Source organism: Lithobates pipiens, unplaced genomic scaffold, assembly GCF_037356315.1.
Source record: "Lithobates pipiens isolate NorthernLeopardFrog02 unplaced genomic scaffold, aLitPip1_a1.2 Scaffold_19, whole genome shotgun sequence".
In the NCBI taxonomy this organism is placed as follows: Eukaryota; Metazoa; Chordata; class Amphibia; order Anura; family Ranidae; genus Lithobates; species Lithobates pipiens.
Window position 1 is genome coordinate 184,906,608 of NW_027507764.1, and position 23,636 is coordinate 184,930,243.

The 23,636-nt window shown below is 40.6% G+C and overlaps 1 protein-coding gene across 2 annotated transcripts in view; it reads left to right on the top strand.

Moving 5' to 3' along the window:
• ULK4 (unc-51 like kinase 4) overlaps window positions 1-23,636 on the top strand; it is a 951,013-nt gene that overhangs the window by 435,896 nt on the left and 491,481 nt on the right. For both annotated transcript variants that reach the window (XM_077491567.1, XM_077491568.1), the window contains exons 26-27: window positions 2,153-2,204; window positions 2,313-2,407. In XM_077491567.1, the coding sequence (XP_077347693.1) occupies window positions 2,153-2,204; window positions 2,313-2,407 (147 nt within the window). The remainder of the gene's footprint in view (window positions 1-2,152; window positions 2,205-2,312; window positions 2,408-23,636) is intronic.

Consider the following 23,636-nt stretch of genomic DNA (forward strand, 5'->3'; position numbering starts at 1 on the left):
ATTTTGTCTGAAACTTGTGTTGCATGCACATGGTCGGTCAAAGTTGTCGGAAAATCTGATCATTCGGAACTAGGTGACGTTCATTGCATACTGATGGGATTACGTAGAGGCTAGTAACCAATAGCTTTGGTCTCGTAATTTCATCTGTGCATGCGTGGCACTTTGTCTGTCGGAATTCTCTACAAACGATCGGAGAAAGTCCGATAAGTTTTTTTGTCTGAAAATTTTAGATCCTGCTCTCAAATTTTTTCCGCCGTAATTTCCAACGGAAAAAGGTCCAGTGGAGGTCACACACGATCGGACTTTCCGACAATATAGTCCGATCGCACCTTTTCCTTCCAAATTTCCGACCGTGTGTACAGGGCATAATAATTAATAAAAAGTCCCAATGTTGAGAAAATATGGCATCTCAAATAAAAAAAAACGTCCAATAAGTGTAGTTCAACACAAAGGAAAGTGCTGAGAAGAATCCGTCACCAAGAAGGAAAGGTCCACCCTGATCCTTACCCAGTGAGTGGACTACTTAATCAAAAGAAGTCAAACACACTTGAAAATCCTCCACTTAGATTTCACCATACACATGGGGAGAGAAATTGCATGAACACCAATAGGATCCTCCTTAGACAGACTTTCATCACATCAGGACATCATTTAAATAGGTATAAAAAACGTTATTGCGCAGTATTACTGACAAGTACATTTATTAAGAGTACAATAAAGCCCAGAATACTCACAAACAATGCAGTAAAAAGCACATTTCAATCCAATAAAAACTAACAATGTTTCCATCCAGTGTGATGGCCAGCTGTCGAGCTTGGCAACATCACATGACCCAAAAACATATTTTAGTAATATGGATATAAGTTGTGTTATATCTTCCAGTTTATTTAGTCTTTGCATTCTGGAAAAGCTAATAATTGTTATTGCAAATGAGTTACATAGGAACATTTTAAAGAAAAAAATCTATCTAAGAAAGTTGTGTTATATGGTGTCTCCATGTTTACACCTGGAAATATGGCTGAGTTTCCATGTTTGCTGTGAGGCTTACTGTTGCTCTTCCTGTAGAGGATAACTAGGTCTAGACCAAACAAAAAAAGCTGTGCTGTTTGCCACTGGTATGTATTGCGGAATTTGAGCACATACCAATTTTAAAGATCATCGGGTATTATGCTGCAATGATATTGTTCTTTATTTGTAAGTAGGTAAAGTATTAACCTGCATATAGTTATATCAACAGCTTGTCATTTCAAGGCCCCTTACACAAGGGATAGGCTCCATTGGAGTCTGCCTGCTTGGCGACTAATCTGCTGATCTCTGCTGAGCATGGCGGATGGCTGGTCTGTGTCCGCTATGCTTATGGAAAGCAGACACAACCCGCTCTCCTCTATGGGCAGTTGGATGTAAAAAAGCCTGTCTGTTTTTAGCGCATAGGATCGGATGTTGGTAGGTGTCAACATGTCCATTGGAGAAGACTAGAGGGTCCAATTGGGTCTATCTGAAAAACTGACAGATGGACCTGATCAGTCTGTCCGTGTAAAAGGCCCTTAGTGAGCAGAAGTAAGGCGGGTCATAGACAGTTTGGATCTCGGCCGGTTCAGAAGAAACCATTCGAGATTCAAACTATTAAAGGGTAGGCTGAATGTACCAAGTTGATTGATTGATCAACTTTGGTGTACAACCAGCCTGCTGGATTTGCTTGCAATTATCGCAAGTGGCTGCTAAAGCCTCTAGCGGTAATCACTGTCTTCTCCCGGCATGGATGGCTTCCTCCCTCACCCCTCCTGCCAGGAGAAGACCGTGGCTCCTCAGGAGAGATTCCTCTGTCAACACTTGATGGGGGAATTGTGTGCTTTTTTTTTTTTTTTTTTCTTTTATTTCTTGTAACCTTGCAGATAAGAAATTTGCTCAGTCTATGGCATGCCTAAGTATTTCATCATATTCCAATCCCGTTAGCCAAAACAAAAAAAAATTAACCTTTGCAGGAGCAAGAACTACTGCAAAGGTACAATTTTTTCTATCCCAAACTTTGACTTCTGTTTTCTGTGATTAAATTAGAATTGGAAAATAAAGTAATGATATATCTGTCAATATAAGCAACTTTTGCATGAAAACATCCCATTTAAATAAATGATTATTGTTTTTCTTTTTGTAGAACCAAATTAAATCTGTGGATGCTGGTGAGACTAATTTGGAAGGAGCAGTGGGTAAGTGCATCTCAGGGCAATCCAAAACATTAAAGAATTACTAGAACAAAGATTAATTGAGTCACCAAGAGTTCTGCAACACAACAATGGCTTTTTTTTTGTGACCAGGTCAAGCTGCATCGGATGAACTGATCAGGACAGCTCTATCAGCGTTTGAAGCTGTAACACAGCATCCAGTCTTGTTGACACTTCACCACTCCCCAGTAAGTCTTGGCAGAACTTGAAACAATATTTTCCTACTAGTTGGAGCAATTCCCATAAGCCATCCAAGCAATCAGTAGCTTCTAGGGTCATGACTGCAGTTTAAACAGTGAAACATTTTCAAGCATTAGTCCCAATCAGGTTTCCTTTTTTTTTCTTCCTAAATTGTATATTTTATACAATTCAAAGATGATTTCAATAAAAGTGATCGCATTTAGATTATATGTGACATTTAATGTGAATTGAGTTCCCAAAAATATTTGGCTACTGTGAACATGTCAAAGTAGTTATTGCTGAAAAATTGTATCACAACAATGATCTGTGTTCCTGACAGCATAAGTATTAATGATATTGCTGTATCAATGCATCCATGGTTCAGGCATAAGAATGTTTTCCCTGACAGTCTCACATGTTCAGTTAACAGGGTAAGGAGAAACTCTGTAAATGCAAAGTGCTACAAGCAATAAAAATAATTTGCCTTCTGCTGTTATGTCCAGTTGTGGGCTAACCACATGCAGCATTTTTGTGACCTAAGTAGTGTCAGCCCCGTCCAATGTTTTTTGACAGACTCCTTAACAATTCCCACTCTCAGATCTCTACAATGTAAATGCTAATTGTTCTGTTATCCACGATAAGAAATAAGAAGGCTGTTTGAGATAACACTCAAAGTAAGTGCGGTAGGTCTCAGGAAAGCTCTAAAAGTGGTTGTAAACTTTTACATATACACAGTGACGTGACTAGCCTTAGGTGATACACAGAGATGAAATTAATCCTCCTTCCTATGTTGTACCTGTTCATCTGCAGTCCTCTCTTCTCTACAGCTGTTCAAAGTTCAGAATTTATAAAACTTTTTCGGAACTTTCAGAAATTAGGGGACGGGGAGCTGAAGAGAAACTCTGCAGATATTAGTGAAAATAGTTCTTATGCCCCATACACACACTATCAGATTTTCTGCTGTTTTTTTTTTTCCTTTAGGTTTACCAAAACCATGTAGTGCCTAATTGCATACAAATTGAAACTCCTAAGGTTTGACCTCGGGTCAATAGGAAAAAAATAGGTGGGGGGGGGGGGGCATACTGTATACTGTGGGTTGTAGACTCCTGAATGCATTTGTTTATTTCCAGAAGAGCATTTAAATTCTTCCCAATAATAATTTTTTTTTGTCTGGTCTACTGACTTATTCCCGAGAGCAGTGTCATGGTCTTTCAAAGTTTGGATATCGTTCACCCTGGCAAACCACTGTTAAAGTGTTGGTGGTATAGATTTTTTCCAGATAGTAGGAATGCATGCCCTGGCAGCATTTACCACATTTACTGGTGTATAACACTCATTTTTTCCCCCTGAAAATAGGGGGCAAATCACGGGTGCGTGTTATACGCCAATAGTGTACTAAAGAGGCAGATGGATGCCATCAGAATTCACAGAGCCGTCATCACCTGTTTAACTGTCTCTCGCTCAGCTCTCTTGTCAAACACACAGTCCTTCCTCCACCACCGGCATTGGACCAGTGTTCTGTTTATAACCATAGCTGGTCCAATGCCGATGGCAGAGGCCGAACTGTGTGTTTTGAGAGCCGAGTAAACAGATGATGGCTCAGTGATTTCCTGCACTGTTTAGGCTGCATTGATGAGGCTGCAGATTAATCAGGCTGCATTGAGGCTGAAAATGGGCATTAATCAGGCTGCATTGATGGGAGGTGGGCTGCAGATGGGTATTGATCAGGCTGCATTGAGGCTGTAGATGGGCATTGATGGGAGATGGGGAGGCTGCAGATGAGAGTTATCAGGCTGCATTGATGGGAGATGGGCTGCAGATGGGCATTGATCAGGCTGCATTGAGTCTGCAGATGGGCATTGATGGGAGATGGTAGGCTGCAGATGGGCACTAATCATGCTGCATTGATGGGCGCTGACTCTTATTTTGCTTACAAAAAAAAAAATCCTGAAACGTCCCTCTTAAATTGAAGGTGCGTGTTATATGCCTGTGCGTGTTATACGCTCGATAAATACAGTAATTAATGGGCGTAACCCAGACTTTTGGTATAATTTCTTTGACAAGAACATAAGGTCGAGAACAATGGCGGCTGGATTATTAGACTGAGAGAATCCTGTAAGTTGCCTTTATATCTCTGTAGCTTATGGGCAGAAGGATTGCAGTCATGCATTTCTATTAGTAAATTGTGCATATGATTTGTCTATTATAGTCTACTTAATACTATGAGGAACGCCATCAAAAAAGCCCAAAAGCAGTATCTTTTCATGCTAAAGTAGCTCGGTTTTATGGAGGTTTTAAATTGCACAGTTGTTTTTCTACTTTCTTAGATGGTCACCTTCAGATTTCTGATATTAACTGTCAGGAGCTCTAATAACACAGGAGATTAAAATCTGAACTGCTTATGTCTGAAATCCCCTTCAAGGAGAGCCAGGTGCTGAATTGCTGTTATTTAACACTGAATTATACAGTAATACAACACTACAAACTGTAGTCTGAGATTTTTAGTTGATTAATGTAGGCTCTAAGCATTTTTTTTTCTCCAACAAATTACTGTTACAGTACTTCAGTATCTATCCCTTTAAATAAAATTAGAGGATACTATCAGACAAATTGCCCAGCATATAGAACAAAAGATTTTTAGATCGGAAATGAGACCTTGCTCCCTAAAGAAGAATTCAGGAAAACATCATCCATATCATCCCTGGAGGCTATTCAGCACAAAAGAAAGAGAAAAGGGGGCTTTTTTATTACATTTTCCCCCTCTACCCTGTTTCTCTGGATGTTGGATGTAGATGTTTTATTTTTATTAAATAAAATGTTGGTAATTTTGTTTTGTAAACCAACTGCGCTTTTATTTCTCAAAGTTATATTACCAACTTTATGTTGCATTCTTGAAATAGTTACATTTAGTGTTTACTATTAATTAGCTATATAAAGGCTGGAGCTAGAATAGGATCATAGGCAAAGAATTTACATCAACAAATGTGGGGACAACTAATCACGCAGAATTAAAGTGTTTAGTTGTCCCCACATTTGTTGATTGTATTAATGAAACGGCAATCATTTTCCCAACCTGCCAGATTCTAGATTTCTACTGCAGCACCAGGAAAATGCAGAGAAGGAAGAAATTAGGATTGATTTATTTATTTCAGGTACTTATAGTGTCGTCAGTTTACACAGCATTTTACACACATATATACTGTACATTCACATCAGTCCCTGTCCTCAAGGAGCTTACAATCTAAGGTCCCTAAAGCCTAGTATACGTGATCAGATTTCTGGATGATCGAACGTCTGTTTTTGTTGCATGCTAGTCTCATGTCGAAAGTGAAGAGGTTACTTACTCACCATACAAAAATTCTCATACTGACAGAATACAACTTCAGAAGTGATGTAATGTGTTGACTAGTTTTGTATGCATTATTTTGTTTCTGAGCATGCGTAGTCTTGCATTTTTTTTTTTGTACGAAAACCATACTGATTAAACAAAAATTGAATGTTGAGTTCACGTACGACAACAATTTTATAGTCTGCACATCTATCTATAGTCTGACGAAAAACTGGTATCGGCTGTCAAAAGCACCATACTACTGATTCAAAAATCAGTAGATCGTTCGTCGGAGGAAATTTTTCTTCCGATCTTCTTCCTTAAGATTGGCCATAGACAGCACAAATTTCCTGAAACCACAGGTTGCAGTGCTGACAGGGGAATTTTTTCTACCGAGCATTTGTTTTCTCCTGGCGGGAAGGGGGGGGGGGTTGACAGGAGAAGACAGTGATTATCACTAGGGGCTATAGCAGTCACTTGCGATAATGGCAAGCGAACCCAGCAGGCTGGTTGTACCCAAGTTGATTGATCAATCAACTTGGTGCATTTAGCCTGCACAATAATGGTTTGAATCTTGGCAGGTTCCTTCTGAACTGGCCAAGATTCAAACTGTCTATGGCTGCCCTAACTCACATTTATACACACACATACTAGGACCAATATAGATAGGAGCCAATTAACCTACCAGCCTGTCTTTGAATGGCGCTATTAGAGCTGTTAGTGAGCAGTTGCTAAAGCATAAATGAGCAAAGAAAGGGTGCAGCCTTGTCCTTTTCCCACTTTTTCAAAAAGGTTTTGGAAAGATTCAAAAGCAATTTAGTTTAAAGAGATGGATTGTTATTAAACCGTTTACTTGCTGATATGAATGTTCTTGAAAACCCAAAGAATAAAAAGGCCCTCTTTAAACTCCCAGTGTGGAGTTAAATGCTGTATTTAGACCCATGATAAATTATACATGAGGTATTATGTTGATCACTTGTTTTGAATTATCTATTGATTAGTTCTTTGGAATAAATCCAGAAGGTAACAGATGTGCAATGAAATGAGCCGGACAAGTGGCTGTGTATTTGCAAACAGCGTTTAGGCTAAGCTTAGCCCATAATGGGTCATAAATTTTGAGGTGACATTGGCTTCTTTCCTACCTAGCGTAGTGAGAGTTGATATGAGCTTTTAGAAATTCTAGGTAATACAGTCCATAAATATTGCCACATCAACACAATTCTAATCTTTTTGTCTCTATACACCACCGCAATGGATTTGAAATGAAACAAACAATATGTGCTTTAACTGCAGACTTTCAGCTTTAATTTGAGGGTATTTACATCCAAATCATGTGAACGGTGTAGGAATTACAACGGTTTGTATATGTGCCTCACACTTTTTAAGGGACCAAAAGTAATGGGAAAATTGGCTGCTCAGCTGTTCTATGGCCAGGTGCGTGTTATTCCCTCATTATCCCATTTACAAGGAGCAGATAAAAGGTCCAGAGTTCATTTCAAGTGTGCTATATGCTTTTGGAATCTGTTTCTGTCAACTCTCAATATCCAAAGAGCTGTCACTGTCAGTGAAGCAAGCCATCATTGGGCTGAAAAACAAACAAACAACAAACCCATCAGAGAGATAGCAAAAACATTAGGTGTGGCCAAATCAACTGTTTGGAACATCCTTAAAAAAGAAAGAACACACCGGTGAGCTCGGCAACAACAAAAGACCCGGAACACCACAAAAAACAACTGTGGTAGATGACCGAAGAATTCTTTCCCTGGTGAAGAAAACACCCTTCACAACAGTTGGCCAGATCAAGAACACTCTCCAGGAGGTAGGTGTATGTGTGTCAAAGTCAACAATCAAGAGAAGACTTCACCAGAGTGAATACAGAGGGTTCATCACAAGATGTAAACCATTGATGAGCCTCAAAAACAGGAAGGCCAGATTAGAGCTTGCCAAACAACATCTAAAAAAGCCTTCACAGTTCTGGAACAACATCCTATAGACAGATGAGACCAAGATCAACTTGTACCAGAGTGATGGGAAGAGAAGAGTGTGGAAAATGAAAGGAACTGCTTATGATCCAAAGAATACCACCTCAGTGAAGCATGATGGTGGTAGTGTCAAGGTGTGAGCATGTATGGCTGCCAATGGAACTGGTTTTCTTTTATTTATTGAAGATGTGACTGCTGACAAAAGCAGCAGGATGAATTCTGAAGTGTTTTGGGCAATATCATCTGTTCATATTCAGCAAAATGCTTCAGAACTCATTGGACGGCGCTTCACAATGCAGATGGACAATGATCCAAAGCATACTGTGAAAGCAGCCAAAGAGTTTAAAGGAAAGAAGTGGAATGTTATGCAATGGCCAAGTCAATCACCTGACCTGAATCTGATTGAGCATGCATTTCACTTGCTGAAGACAAAACTGAAGGGAAAATGCCCCAAGAACAAGCAGGAACTGAAGACAGTTGCAGTAGAGGCCTGGCAGATCATCACCAGGGATGAAACCCAGTGTCTGGTGATGCCTATGCGTTCCAGACTTCAGGCTGTAATTGACTGCAAAGGATTTGCAACCAAGTATTAAAAAGTGAAAGTTTGATGGATGATTATTAATCTGTCCCATTGCTTTTGGTCCCTTAAAAAGTGGGAGGAACATATACAAAAGCACGTCATGTTTGTTTCATTTCAAATCCATTGTGGTGGTGTATAGAGCCAAATAGATTAGAATTGTGTCAATGTCCCAATATTTATGTACCTGACTGTAGTCTCCTTTTAAAGTAATTTGTTATTTCAGTTTGTTAAATAAAGAGAGATGATGAAGCAAGCCTTTTAAAATGTGTAGTTGAAAACCTTTGGGATGCAGGTGCTTGTGAATGTTGGTTATTTTAGTGCAGATGTTCCTTACTCTTTAGCAGGACTAATTACTTATAATTGTACAGAAAATCGATGATGAATTTTTATTTTTATTTTTAAAACATGTATCTGTCTAGCTAGGAGCAGACAAACATTTCAAGCCTAAGTTCACTTTCAGCAACATTTTCTAAAACTCCTCTTGTGCAATTCTATATCTTTTGAATAGTACATACCATCACGCCTTCTGTTTAAAATGCTACATCTGCTTCCATTACACAAGCAGATGTTGGAGAGCCTCCACAAAAACCCAGCCATTTGCCCACTCCAGGCCGATCAAGCTGTACCCATTCACAGTGCAATCTCTCCTTCTCCAGCTGAACTCAGTAGTGGCTGCTCACAATTAGTAGTGGGGGCACACAATTATAGTATCCAGCTTATTCTGCTAAAGCGGGGCCAGCAAATTTTGTGGAGAGGCCTAACCTTCACATCTGTATATGTATTGGGAGGAGGGTCAGCATTTAAAACAGGAAGGGCATCGGTATATACTATTCAGAAGATATAGAACTGCATAGGGGGAGTTTTGAAAAACCATTACACTTATATTTAGGTCACAAACTGAAGATACCACAAATACAAGGCCAATAGGTTAAATTGTAATCATCTTCTACAAACAGAGCCAAGATCCAAATATACTGTTGTAAGTGGTATGTTCACAAAGACAGGGTTGTTAATAGATGTTGTAGGCCTCATGCACGCTAGACGTTTTCATCGTCGTCCGGCATTTTTTTTTTGTGCCTCTCCATGTTAGTCTATATGTCTATACACACACAGGCGTTTAGAGGCAGAAAAAAACTAAAAATAAAAAAAATCACTGGCACTGCATCACAGAGCAGCAGAGTTGCAGAAAAAATGTTTGTCGCCTGTAAACGCATGTATACGCATCTAAACACACATTGACGCTAGCCACAATTAGCATTTTAGCTTTAAATCATTTCAATGGGCAGATTTTTTTTCTTATTATGGCCAATTAAATTAATGCAAAAATGCTTTGCACTTAGCGTTTACAAGTGTTGAGCAATTTTTTTTCTGCCAGTATACCGTTGCCAGGAAGAAAGGTGTCTAGGAGAGATAGCAACATTTCCAGTGTGCAGGCCTTAGCTGTAGCGTATGCATTTCACTTTTTTACGAATGGCCAAGTCATAGTCTTTGACTAAAATGCCATTTTAGTTTTAGTCCCATTTTAGTCATCATATTTTCAGTCGACTAAAATCTCCTGTACATTTTAGTTGAATAAAATAATTTTAGTCAACTAAAATCTAATGTTTTCTATTTAATTTGTAATGCGTTATTTAACCACTTCCCGACCAGTGCACGACGATGTATGTCAACAGAATGGCACGGGCAGGCATACTGGCGTACATGTATGTCCAATCTTCAATGCCGCCCTGCCATCGGGAGCGCGCCGCCTGTCGGGACCCCCGTGAGTCCGGTCGCGGGACCCGCGGACTCATTCGCGATCGTCTCACGGGACGGCTGAATGGAGGAAATGCCGTGTAAACAGCATTTCTCCATTCTGCCTAGCAACTAGTGACGCTGATCTCTGCTCCATGTGATTGGAGCAGAGATCAGTGTTCACTAAATGAAAGCCCAACCCCCCCACAGTTAGTAACACACCCCTAGGAACACTTAACCCCTATACTGCCACCCACTGGTTAACCCCTTCACTGCCAGTGTCATTTACACAGGAATCACTGCATTTATATAGCAGTGATTACTGTATAAATGACAATGGTCCCAAAAATGTATCAAAAATGTCCGATGGGTCCCCCACAATGTTGCAGTCACAATAAAAATCGCTGATCGCCGCCATTACTAGTAAAAAAAAAAATAATAAAAAATTATTAATAAAAATGCTATAAAACTATCCCTATTTTGTAAACGCTATAACTTTTGCGCAAACCAATCAATAATCGCTTATTGCGATCCTTTTACCAGAAATATGTAGAAGAATACGTATCGGCCTAAACTGAGGGAAAAAATGTTTTTTTATATATTTTGGGGGGATATTTATTATAACAAAAAGTAAAAAATAATGCATTTTTTCAAAATTGTCGCTCTATTTTTGTTTATAGCGCAAAAAATAAAAACCGCAGGGGTGATCAAATACCACCAAAAGAAAGCTCTATTTGTGGGAAAAAAAGGACGTCAATTTTGTTTGGGAGTCACGTCGCAAGACCACGCAATTGTCAGTTAAAGCGACACAGTGCCGAATCGCAAAAAGTGGTCTGGTCTTTGACCAGCAAAATGGTCCGGTCTGAAAGTGGTTAAGCATTTATCTAGAATTTCCAAATTTATTATAAACTCCTGGAGTAAAAAAAAAAATCTAATGTTATTATTTATGGTATTAAGGTTTGCCCAAGCTCACGCTGGACGGTCTGAGGAGGCCTGTAATGCTGCACAGTGCTCTGGACGATGGTCTGAGGAAGCCTGTAAAGCTACACAGTGCTCTGGACGGTGGTCTGAGGAGGCCTCCAAAGCTGCACAGTGGTCTGGACGGGGGTCTGAGGAGGCCTGTAAAGCTGCACAGTGCTCTGGATGGTGGTCTGAGGAGGCTTGTAATGCTGCAGAGTGCTGGATTACAGGTCATCTGAGGGATGGCCTGTAATGCACAGTGCCCTGGATGCCACTGCCAGTGATCAGAGGAGCCCTGCAATGCTACACAGTACTGGATGGTGGTCTGAGGGATGGCCTGTAATCCACAGTGCCCTGGATGCCACTGTCAGTGGTCAGAGGAGGCCGGTAATGCACAGTTGCATAGTGTGCTCTGGACAAATGGTGGTCTGAGAGGAGGCCTCAGGGGCTGCTGTAATTGTAATGTACCACAACTGTTATTACTGTACACTCAGTCTACTAATAAGGAGTCGTGACTCAGAGGCCTGGCTGGCCTGTAATACACAGTACTGCTCTTCCTCTCACTCTCTCAGGTCTCTGGCAGTCATCTTGTCAGTGTGCTTGCTTCCTGGGAGTGAATTGCGGAAGCAGGCGGAGCTCCGTGAAAACCGGAAGTTAGTTCATGAGGCTAAACGTCCCGTTTTCGCTTGTTAACAAAAACAGGTCTGATTTTCATAATAGTTTTTGTCAGTGGGCGAAAATGTGCTGTACTTTTCATTTCACTTTCGTCACTGTAAAAATGCAGATGACGAAAACATTTTTATTGAAGAAATTAACACTGGTGTAAATATATATTTTTTAATGAGCTTCAGTGCAGTCACATGATTTATAAGGTGTGACTTGACAATGAGGTTGAATTCCTGGAGCTATGACATCATCCACTGCTTGGCTTCCATTGCCGCTCCAGATGCCAGAACTTGCAGATCATGTGACCTCACTTAATAACCACTTAAAAACCACTGAAAAAAAAAATGCTCAAAATTCCTAAAAAAAAAAGGAACTCACCTCTAAATGCCTGTTGCTAGGGGGTCCCTCGTAGTCTGCCTCCTTCAGTGCCTGGGCTCCTGACGTCACTTCCCCTCAGCTCAGGAAGGGCTCAGCTCCGCCCCCTTCCCCTCTGTCAGTCATCTGGGACATGTGACAGGTCCCAGATGACTGCACGGTCAATCACGGCGTGTGGTGCTGCTCGCGCATGCGCAGTGGGTGCCCGGCTGTGAAGCCACAGCCGGTTGGCCACAGTTCCAATGCCGGTGCCACCGAGAGGAGGGGGGACGAGTGGGGCTTCGTTCCCCCGCATTGCTGGACCCTGAGACAGGCAAGTATCCGATTATTAAAAGTCAGCAGCTGAATTTGTTTTTAAGAAAACACATTTCATCATCGGTTTAGGCCAATATGTATTCTTCTACATATTTTTGGTTAAAAAGGCGCAATAAGCATATATATTGATTGGTTTGCATAAAAGTTATAGCGTCTACAAAATAGAGGATATATTTATGAATTTTTTTTTTTTTTTTTTTTTTTTACTAGCAATGGTGGTGAGCTGCAATTTTTTAGAGGAACTGCGATATTGTGGTGGACAGATCATCACTTTCACACTTTTTTGGTACCATTGGCATCCGATCCGAATTAAAAACAGCCACTGATTACTGTATAAATGTCAGGGAAGGGATTAACACAAGGGGGCAATGAAGGGGTTAAGTGTGTTCCCTGGGAGCTGTTGCAAACTGTATGGGGGCTGGGCTGACTGGAGGAGGAGAGAGATCATTGTTCCTAATCACTAGGAACAGACAATCTCTCTCTCCTCCACTGACATAACGGGGATCTGTTTTTTTACACTGACAGATCCCCTTTTGCCTCTCTCTGAGTTGATTGGCTATGGTAACAGGAGTCTGTCTTCTGTATAGGCTGGACTAGTGACAATGTCTAGGGTTCTTATAGAGCTGTAGATGTGAGTTCCCGAATTTGTGCTAAGTTTGAGGAGATTGTATGCCTGATCAAGGTTTTGGAGCTTAAAGTGGATGTAAACCTAATTATTTTTTTTATTGTTTTTGATGTCATAATGTAGAGTATACGGTTTCCTATCATTTGAGCCCAGTCTTGCCACAAAGAGTTAATCCATCTCTGAGCAATCCTCTTTTATTGTTCAGTTAAATAAATCTTGACAAACAGAGAAAAACTTTGTCAAATCCTCCCCCTTGCTCTGAGTGACAGGTGACTTACATATCTCATGCACTAGCCTAAGAGACATGCATTATTTTTTTAATTCCCTCCCACTCCTTTCTTCTGCTGCTCTGCAAGGATTGGCTGTACCACACCTCAGCATGTGAGGACTTTTCTGAGTTTTGACTGGATGTTAGTGATCATAGCAGAAGTTCAGTGTAAGAAATACACAGGAGAAAATGCAGGGTTGATAAGGGGAGTGTAGAGGTGAGCGGGGATTCTACTGACATCACGACTCCACCCACTGAGCCCTGAAAAACAGACCCACCCACAAAATCTGCAGTTTTTCAGGTCTCATAGCAGACAGAGTGGAGACATTTGACAGATAAGTATCCATGCAGGAGGATTGTATATCCTTATAGATAACCAATATTGCAGTAGTTTAGAAAGGATGAGAGTGGGTTTACATCCACTTTAATAGCTTATAGGGAAACTTGTTCATTAACGTTCAATTGAAATGTTTGCGCTGTTTTAGCTAATTGCTTCACAACATAATCCATTAACAGAAGAATAAAGTTCAGTCTAGCTTTTTCCAACTTAGACTTGTTTAGTGGTCCTGGGTCATAAACTTTTAGATATAAAAGGCATTATGTATTCCATCAAAAGGAATTACCCTCCCATGATTAACCCCCCTGACGGTATTCCCGAGTCTGACTCGGGGTGGATTTTTTATACCAAGAGCGGAATCCCCGAGTCAGACTCGGGACTGCATCGCTGGATCCAGGAGGAGGTTTACTTACCTTCTCCCTCGGATCCAGCGTTGTCTCCCCGCTGTACGAGCGAGTCATGTCTCGCTCGATGCATCACATCGCTGATCTCCGTGCCCGTGCGTCGCAGCGATCGGCGCCAAATTCAAAAAGTGAAACAAACAGTAAACATACAGTATAATGTAATCTTACAGATTACATTGCTGTATGTAAATATTTCACATCCCCGTTGTCCCTAGTGGTCTGCCCAGTGTCCTGCATGCAGTTTTATATAATAAAAACTGTTCTTTATGCCTGGAAACTGGAGATTGCCCATAGCAACCAAAACTGTCACTGTACATCAAAAATGATTTTAGACCAGCTAGAAAACAGCGATAATAAATTAGAATCACTCGCAGAATTGAGCGATAGCGATTTGTGGGGAGATCCGTCATCAAATACTGAAAAGTAATGACAGTGACAATTCTGCAACTGAGCAAATTTCAGTGTTTTTGATTTGATTACATTATTGAATAATTTTTATTATTGTTATATTATTATTTGGTACAATTATTTATAATTATTTATTATATTATAATTTATGATTTAATTTTTCAAACTTTATCATACCCGGGATGTCTGCTAGACTCTGGTTTGGACAGATTTAAGAGAGTTATTCCTAAGAATTGCAGGACTACAATATAAAACGCCAAATTTTCATGCAAAATAATGGTACCGCTTTTAGCACCTAAAATCCGAAATAATCGTACCGCCAGGGAGGTTAATGAATGTTTTATCGCTGCTAAAAAAAGTTAACATATATAAGAGATTTTTTTTTGTATAACTGATCACATAACCTCTGTTCTCGGCTTCATAAGATGCTTAAAGAGGTAGGGGTGGATACTGTAGGAGTGGTTGTTAACATAAAGCAGAGAAAGAGCACGGATCTTCCCATATAAGAAACTTTGCAGGGGACAAATAAGCACAAGTTATGGCCTATGGATGACAGGAGGCTGTGCTCCCATCACAGCCAAAAATGTACCTATCTGGGAAGGATGTGCTTCTATACACGGCATGGACAATTAGAAATAGGAAAACAGGGGAACTGGCAGGATCATCTGATATTTCAAACAAAGAAAGACATGCAAAGAGAACTGTATACTTTTTAACACAAGGTAATGGTATACACACACACACACACACACACACACACACATTTAGAAACACTTTAGATACAAGATTAAATTGTTGCGTCTGAGGAAAATGCAACTTCTAATGCTGCCTCTCATGTCTAGTGTATATAATGACCCTCTAACATTTTAAATAGGCAGAGTTGGTTAATGTTTTGAACAGAGAAAATTTACTATTCAACTGGGTCCAGTTGGTATCGGAGTTGTACACATATGAAAGAATCAAGACAAATTGCTAAAAAACAAAAGCAAACAAAAAAAAGTAGCATGTGAATAACTCAGAAAACCTACGATGAGTTTTGGAAATGACCTTCTTCACCATAAGTTGTGCTATCCAAAGATCATCCTTCCGGGACATCATTTAAGTACAGGCTTGTGAAGGAGTAAGTGAAATCCAACATAGCACAATACCCTATGAGAAGATAGGAAATCATTCTCAAATGTTTCAATCAATACAGCAAAATGTTAATAGGTATCTTGCCTTTCTGGCCAGAAGCTATTATCTGTACTGAACACTAGAAGTCAGGTTTTATTGAGTAATGAGCAGTTATTAGTATTTCCTAGGAGTGTTTGACATATATGCTTGCATTCTTATGAGAAATAACAAGAAAACTTTTTACCAGGCTTCATAAAACAAATTGATTTCCCAGGTTAAAAAGTTATTGCTTTAAAGTTTTATACTTTAAAAAAAAAAGTAAAAAAAAATGTAGACATAAGTGTGTAAAGAGAACCTTGTTAACATAATACCCTAGAGAAAGCAAGAGAACACTGTCATCTAGTGGCAAAATTACCATATCAGACTGAAAACCTGAACACTTTGGAAGATGTTTCCTCTTTTACCCAGTGGGTCTAATTTGTGATTGAAAACAGAGTCTGAACACAGCAATTAATTGCGTGCTAGTTGCCTCTAGAACAAATTAGAAAGTGAAACGGGCCCATTCATTTGTTTGTATACTGCACTGTTTTTCTTAATCCTAATTGGATAAAGTCAATACAAAACCTGTAACTGACTCCGTACCTAACATTTAAAAGCTATTGGTTCACACCTGTCGACTGTGGGAATGCACGTTAGCATGCGTGTTATCCGCATTAGTGCTGCGTGCCATTAATTTATAATGGCACCCCAACAAATGCGTTTTTGCAATCCACAATGCACGATAATGGACAAAACGCAAAAGAAAACCAAAAGAAAAATCACCTTTTTGGGTCCGTTAGTGAGCCTTAACATTAACACATTTTGTTTGTTTTTGAATGCTAATATAGTTACAGTTGCTGAATAAATAACAACACACTTTTTACCACTTCAGATATCTATATGTCTAGCTTGAACCACTTGTCCTGGAAGTTCTTCCCGGAGCTGGTCATCTATATGCTTTAATATTAACATTTGCTATTTTATTGTTCATTTATTGGAAACTGCTTTGAAGAATTCAAAAACTTCTGCACCACTTCAGTTATGCTGGATATTTTTTTCTCGTTAAAGTGTATGTCAAACCAAAAACATTTTTCCTAGTTACAGATTGAGTGAAGAGGCTTAAAAATCCTGCCTGGTTTCCCCACTCTTTCTGTCTTGATGATAATGGTTTTACTAGACAGGAAATGAGAAAAGAATGATAGATAGAAATAAAAATCTGACAGAGGTTCTACCTTTCCCGCTAAAAAATAAATAAATAAATAAATATATATATATATATATATATATATATATATTAATGTGTGTGTATTATATATTTATATATATATATATATATATATATATAATATAGATAGATAGATATTGACCAGACACAGTGGGGAAAATAATGTGCTTGTAAGTTTGTCCACCTACAAAGATGTGAAGGGTCTATAATTTTTATCATTGGTGTATTTTAAATGAAAGCGAAATCAACCAAACATCCAGAAAAAACCCCACAGGATACACATGTTGTAAATTGGGTTGCAGTTCAGTAAGTTAAATAAGTGTTTAATTACCAAGCAAAGACATACAAACTTGATACTTGGTGGAGAAACCCTTGTTGGCAAGCACATAGGTAAGACATTTCTTGTAGTTGATTACCAGGTTTGCACACATCTCAGTAGGGATTTTGCTCCACTCTTCTTTACAGATCTTCTCTAAATCCTTAGAGATTGTAAACTCTAAATAAAAAAAATTAAAAAAAAAAAAAAAAAAAAACTGTAAGACAAAGGCATAGTGAGCTAGCAATTATTGCATACTAGCTTATTATCAAATACCTTAGAACAAAGCCTTCCAGAGGCATTGACACCCCCCTGAGAGGGCTGATATCTTTTCCAGTTTCTTCCGGGTTCGCGGACTCTGGTGCTGTGAGTAGCCAGAGCCACAATGACATCACTCCCGTGCATGCACGTGGGAGTCACCGTTCATGGCACAGGGCTCGGAAGGAATGGCACCCGTGACCAATCCTTCAGAGCACATGCACCAGTGATGTCACCTGCTGCATGTGATGTAAATCTCCTCCTACAAATACAGAAACAATTTCCTCTATGGGACTTTAAGAGGCAGAAACTCCTTAGCAATCAGTGTTGAAAACATATTTATATTTGAAAAGTTAAAATCATGGAGGTATGACATGATAAAGATAAGAACTTGGATGCATATATAACTAAGGTACATTATCAAAAAATATATAAAAACAACCACTGGACTCTGTCGAATATGACACTAGGACAGAGAATGCCCAACACGTTTCAAGTTTTATGACAGTCATCCTCTTCTTCAGGGGCTAGTGGTTCAGTAACACATTAGTTGTCTACAATCAATAGAGAACAAAATGCAGTAAGCATTCATCACTGTACATAAAAGAGAAAGCTATATAATAACCATATTATAATATTGACACTGACCATATGTTTTAAATATCACCAATATTGCATCCTATTAAAAACACAGGAAAAGATCTGCTGCCATGCATTATACGAGCTGGAAGAAATGCATTGGGCATTCTCTGTCCTAATTTCATATTCAAGAGTCCCGTGGTTGTTTGTATATATTTTTTTTTATATTGTACCTTAGTTATATGTGCATCCACGTCTGATTTTCACATACCTCCCTGCTTTTAACTTTTCAGATAAAATATGAATAGCTTTTCAACACTGTTTGGTTGCTAAGGAGTTTCTGCCTTTTAAAGTCCCATAGAGGAAATAGTTTCTGTACTTGTACTAATTTAGGGATATGGGCAGTAACTCCTGTTATACAAATCTTTGGCATAATTGTAAAAATGTAAATATCTCCAAAATGATGCACAGTTTGGGTGCCCCCACAGCAAGCTGATTGTTGTGGTGGCACTCAACAGGAGGGAGGGGAGAGGAGAGCCAAAAAGGAACACAAGAAGAGTAGGAGCCAGGCTGTTCTGTGTAAAATCACTGCACAGACGAGGTAAGTATAACATTTTTTTTTTTTACTGAAAAAAAAACAAAAACTTTATAATCACTTTAAGTTCTGGAGACTGGTTAGGCCACTCCATGTCCTTAATGTGCTTCTTCTTGAGCCACTCTTTTATTGCCTTGGCAGTATGTTTTGGGTCATTGTCATGCTGGAAGGCCCATCCACAACCCATCATCGGTGTTCTGGCTCAGAGAAGAAGGTGCTCATCCAAGATTTTACAATGCATGGCTCCATCCATTGGCCCCTCAATGCGGCAAAGTCAGCCTGTACCTTTAGCAGAGAAACAGCCCCAAAGCATAATGTTTCCACTTTTGTGCTTGACTGTAGGGATGGTGTTCTTAGGATCATTGTCAGCAGTGATGGATGGTTATTTTGCATTTCTTCCATTTACGAATAATTGCTCCAACAGTTGTCTCCTTCTCACCAAGCTTCTTGCTGATGGTCTTGTAGCCCATTCCAGCATATTGCAGGTCTACAATCTTGTCCCGGATGTCCTTTGGCTCTTTGCTCTTGACCATGGTGGTGGGTTTGAATGGGGAAAAAAGAGATTCTGTGGACAGGTGTCATTAGGTGTATAAAAATTGACTTAAATTGACTGGACTGATCTGTGTACCACATCAGCACATACTATAGCCAGTCTGTGGGAAACAGACATAGCCTAGGTTCACACTAAATGTGAGTTTGAAATTGTGCGAGTTCAGCTAAGAAGAGTGCTAAGACCCTGAAACTGAGCTGCAGCACGGTGGCCAAGACCATACAACGATATAACAGGACAGGTGCCACTCAGAACAGGCCTCGCCATGGTCGACCAAAGAAGTTGAGTGCATGTGATTAGTGTCATATCCAGAGGTTGTCTTTGGAAAATAGACATATGAGTGTTGCCAGCATTGCTGCAAAGGTTGAAGTGGTGGGGGTTCAGCCTATTAGTGCTCAGGCCATACACTGCACACTGCATAAAATTAGTCTGCATGGCTGTTGGCCCAAAAGGAAGCATCTTCTAAAGATGATGCACAAGAAAGCCCACAGTTTGCTGACGACAAGCAGACTAAGGACATGGATTATTGGAACCATGTCCTGTGGTCTGATGAGACCAAGATATTTGGTTTATTTGGTTCAGATGGTGTCAAGCGTGTGTGGCGGGAACCAGGTGAGGAGTATAAAAACTAGCGTGTCATGCCTACAGTCAAGCATGGTGGTGGGAGTGTCTAGGTCTGGGGCTGCATGATTGCTTCTGGCACTGGGGAGCTACAGTTTAAGGAAACCATGAATGCCAACATGTACTTTGACATACTGAAGCAGAGCATTATCCCCTCCTTTCGGAGACTGGGCCCCAGTCCCAGTATTCAATGTGATAACGATGCCAAACACACCTCCAAGACGACCACTGCCTTGCTAAAAAGCTGAGGGTAAAGGTGATGGACTGGCCAAGCATGTCTCCAGACCTAAACCCTATTGAGCATCTGTGGGGCATCCTCAAAAGGAAGGGGGAGGAGTGCAAGGTTTTTAACATCCACCAGCTCTGTGATGTCGTCATGGAGGTGTGGAAGAGGACTCCAGTGGCAACCTGTGAAGCTCTGGTGAACTCCATGCCCAAGAGGGTTAAGGCAGTTCTGGAAAATAATGATGGCCACACAAAATATTGACATGTTGGGCCCAATTTGGACATTTTCACTTAGGGGTGTACTCACTTTTTTTGCCAGTGGTTTAGGCTGTGTGTTGAGTTATTTTGAGGGGACAGCAAATTTAGACTGTTATACAAGCTGTACACTCACTACCTTAAATTGTAGTGCTGTCACATGAAAATATATAAAATATGTGAGGGGTGCACTCACTTCTGTGAGATACTAATACATATTGTAATGTTCGGGGGACCAGGTAGATCGCTGGACACAGGCTTTTCACACAGCAAAGGGTTTATTAAACTTAAATAGCTTACAGCAGCCAAAAAACAAAAGGAAAAAGGTCTGTAGTCTCACCGACTTGCAAAGTCCAGAACAGCTGTCTTTATCAGAAACAGAGCTTGGTCTTGATGGCAGGTAGCTTCCCCTGCCAGGAGCCTTCCAAACAGGACACTGCTGTCCACTTCAGTTGCTGCAACCTAAAACACACACCAAACACCAAACACCATCCACCATCCACCATCCACCATCCACCATCCACCATCCACCATGTGTTCTCCACTCCTCCACACCCATCTACCACTTCCTGTCTTGTTTTTTAAAGGCACTCCCTTAACAGGTGGGTTAATCAATTTTATTCATTTAAAAAGACCACAACCCAAACAGAGGGGAAATATAGCGTCCTTCCAGGACCCAGCCACAGCGTCCTGTACAATATATATATATATATATATATATATATATATATCTATATATATCACTGTATATAGTACACCTTAAAGGAAACCTGTACTAAGAGATGCATGTAGGCTGCCATTGATGACCTTTACTCTGTGACAGTCACCTGGCTGCAAGAATTTCATTAGCATTGGCCTGGAACAAATTTGCATGTTAGATGTAATAACCTATTAGTATATGCTTGCTCCATGTCAATGACTCAGAATGTAATGAATACTGGGTGAAGGTAATATGGTTAAAGTAATGTTTATTATTGCACACAACACTAATCCGACAGACCATAAGTAAATCAAAAGTGAATACATAAATGTGACAGTGAAACCAAACCAATAACCTAACTATAATACACTATATACAAATAGAGAGAAGCTGACATAGAAACAGGACATGACCAAAATTGGGATAAAAAAGGGATCAGGATAGTCAGCAGTCATCGTTCACACTGAGGGCGGTTTTGAAATCCCGCATTTTTAAACCCGCATTTCAGTGCGAGTTCGGGTGGCGATTTGAAAGATGTTTGTGCGGGTTTATGCACAGATGTCTATTGAAATTGCCTTCTGAAGTCGCCAAAAATAGTGCAGGAACTGTTTTGGATGGTGCCATTGCCGACAATAGGCTCTGACTTAGCATGCAATTTGACATGTCAAATCGGCCTTATGTGAACAGAGGCTAACAGGCAAAACACTGAAGCCCTGATAAAAAGTCAATGCAGGTGTTATATACCTTTCCAGCAGCCAGCATCAGGTGGAGCCTAATTACTGGGATCCGATGGATGCTGGGAGACACCCACTGGTGGCCACTAGAACTTCACCCTTCAGCTCTGGGAACCACATTACCATCAGCAGGTGATCCAGGTCTTAACACACACACCAAAGCCAAAGACATCTGGTCATCCAACATTTTAGAAATAGGTTAGCAATGACAGCCAATGTATTTCTCTAAATATGGGTTTCTTCTTGAGATGTAGTGGTCCTGTTTTTTTTGCCATGCTTTCTACGTTTAGTCTGTCAAATTGCCTGTGTCTTGTGGTCTACATAGCTACAAGTTTAATGAGGTTGGAAAAAAAAAAAGGTATGTCCATCAGTTTTAACTTCTGGTGGCAATTTTTGCCCTGTTAATGCTGAAGCAAACATGGTGCTCTAAACTACATTATAATGGTCACAGTTAGCGGTATACATGCTACTTTTCTGTTTGTGAACATGAGACCATAGTTCATGAACTATTTATTATTTTATAACCAAATTGGCCCTGTCTAAAGCCTCGTACACACAATCAGATTGTTGGCAGGGGATTGTCTGTTGATAGACTGTTGTCCTAAAATTTGACCGTTAGTTTGCTTCTTCTGACAATTGTCCAACTTTCGGGCAACAAATATTGGATGGCAGGCTAGTAAATTTTGGGAGAACAACGGTCTGTTGTCTGATTTTCGTATTGTCTGTACACAAGTCTGTCACACAAAAGTCAAAAGCACAAACACGCATGCTCAAACATGAAATTAGCAGAAGGGTGGTGCTCAAGAGCTGAAATTCCTTGTAGTACATCACTATGTTCATGTTTGTTGGCTGCCAATTGTGTACCATTAGTATGCAAGACAAGTTCCTGGAACATGCCTTTTGGACAAAAATTGGATGCTTGGTTGGCCAACAATTGGATTGTGTGTACAAGGCTTAACAGTTTACTTTAAAAACAGAGGGTTTTGTTTGCACACATTTGCAAATATATGTGCAAGCCGCAGTGCCCACGCCATATCCCTTGGAATGGATTAGATCAAAGCATATTCATGTGTTAGAATGGCCCAGTCATTGGCCCAGACTTAAACTCAATTGAGAATCTGTGGCAAGACTTGAAAATGGCTGTTCACAGGTGCTCTCCGTCCAATCTGACAGAGTTTGAGCTATTTTGCAAAGAAGAATGGGCAAAAATATCACTTTTTAGATGTGCAAAACTGGTAGAGACATACCCAAAAAAGACTTGCAGTTATAGTGGACTGGTGATCTGTCTATCAAAGTGCCAGACAAGGGGGAGGGGCTGTATGTGACGGCGCGCGACGGGGGAACACACAGCTATTGAAATTAAAGCTGTGATGTTCCCGGCGCTCTATTGAACCAGACGGCGGAGGCGGCTCTCCTCTCTCTTCGCTGCACAGGAGGGAACACTGGCTGCACAGGGGGCAACACTGGCTGCACTGGGGACAACACTCTTATCTCTTTTATCATGTCGCCAGTCTCTGACCCTCTCGTGTACCATGTCGCCAGTCTCGGACCACCTCCTGTACCATGTTGCCAGTCTCTGACCACCTCCTGTACCATGTTGCCAGTCTCTGACCACCTCCTGTACCATGTCACCAGTCTCTGACCACATCCTGTACCATGTCGCCAGTCTCTGACCACCTCCTGTACCATGTCGCCAGTCTCTGACCACCTTCTGTACCATGTCGCCAGTCTCTGACCCCCTCCTGTACCATGTCCCCAGTCTCTGACCCCCTCCTGTACCATGTCGCCAGTCTCTGACCACCTCCTGTACCATGTTGCCAGTCTCTGACCCTCTCCCGTACCATGTCGCCAGTCTCTGACCCTCTCCTGTACCATCTCGCCAGTCTCTGACCCTCTCCTGTACCATCTCGCCAGTCTCTGACCCTCTCCTGTACCATGTCCCCAGTCTCTGACCCTCTCCTGTACCATGTCCCCAGTCTCTGACCCTCTCCTGTACCATGTCCCGAGTCTCTGACCCTCTCCTGTACCATGTCCCCAGTCTCTGA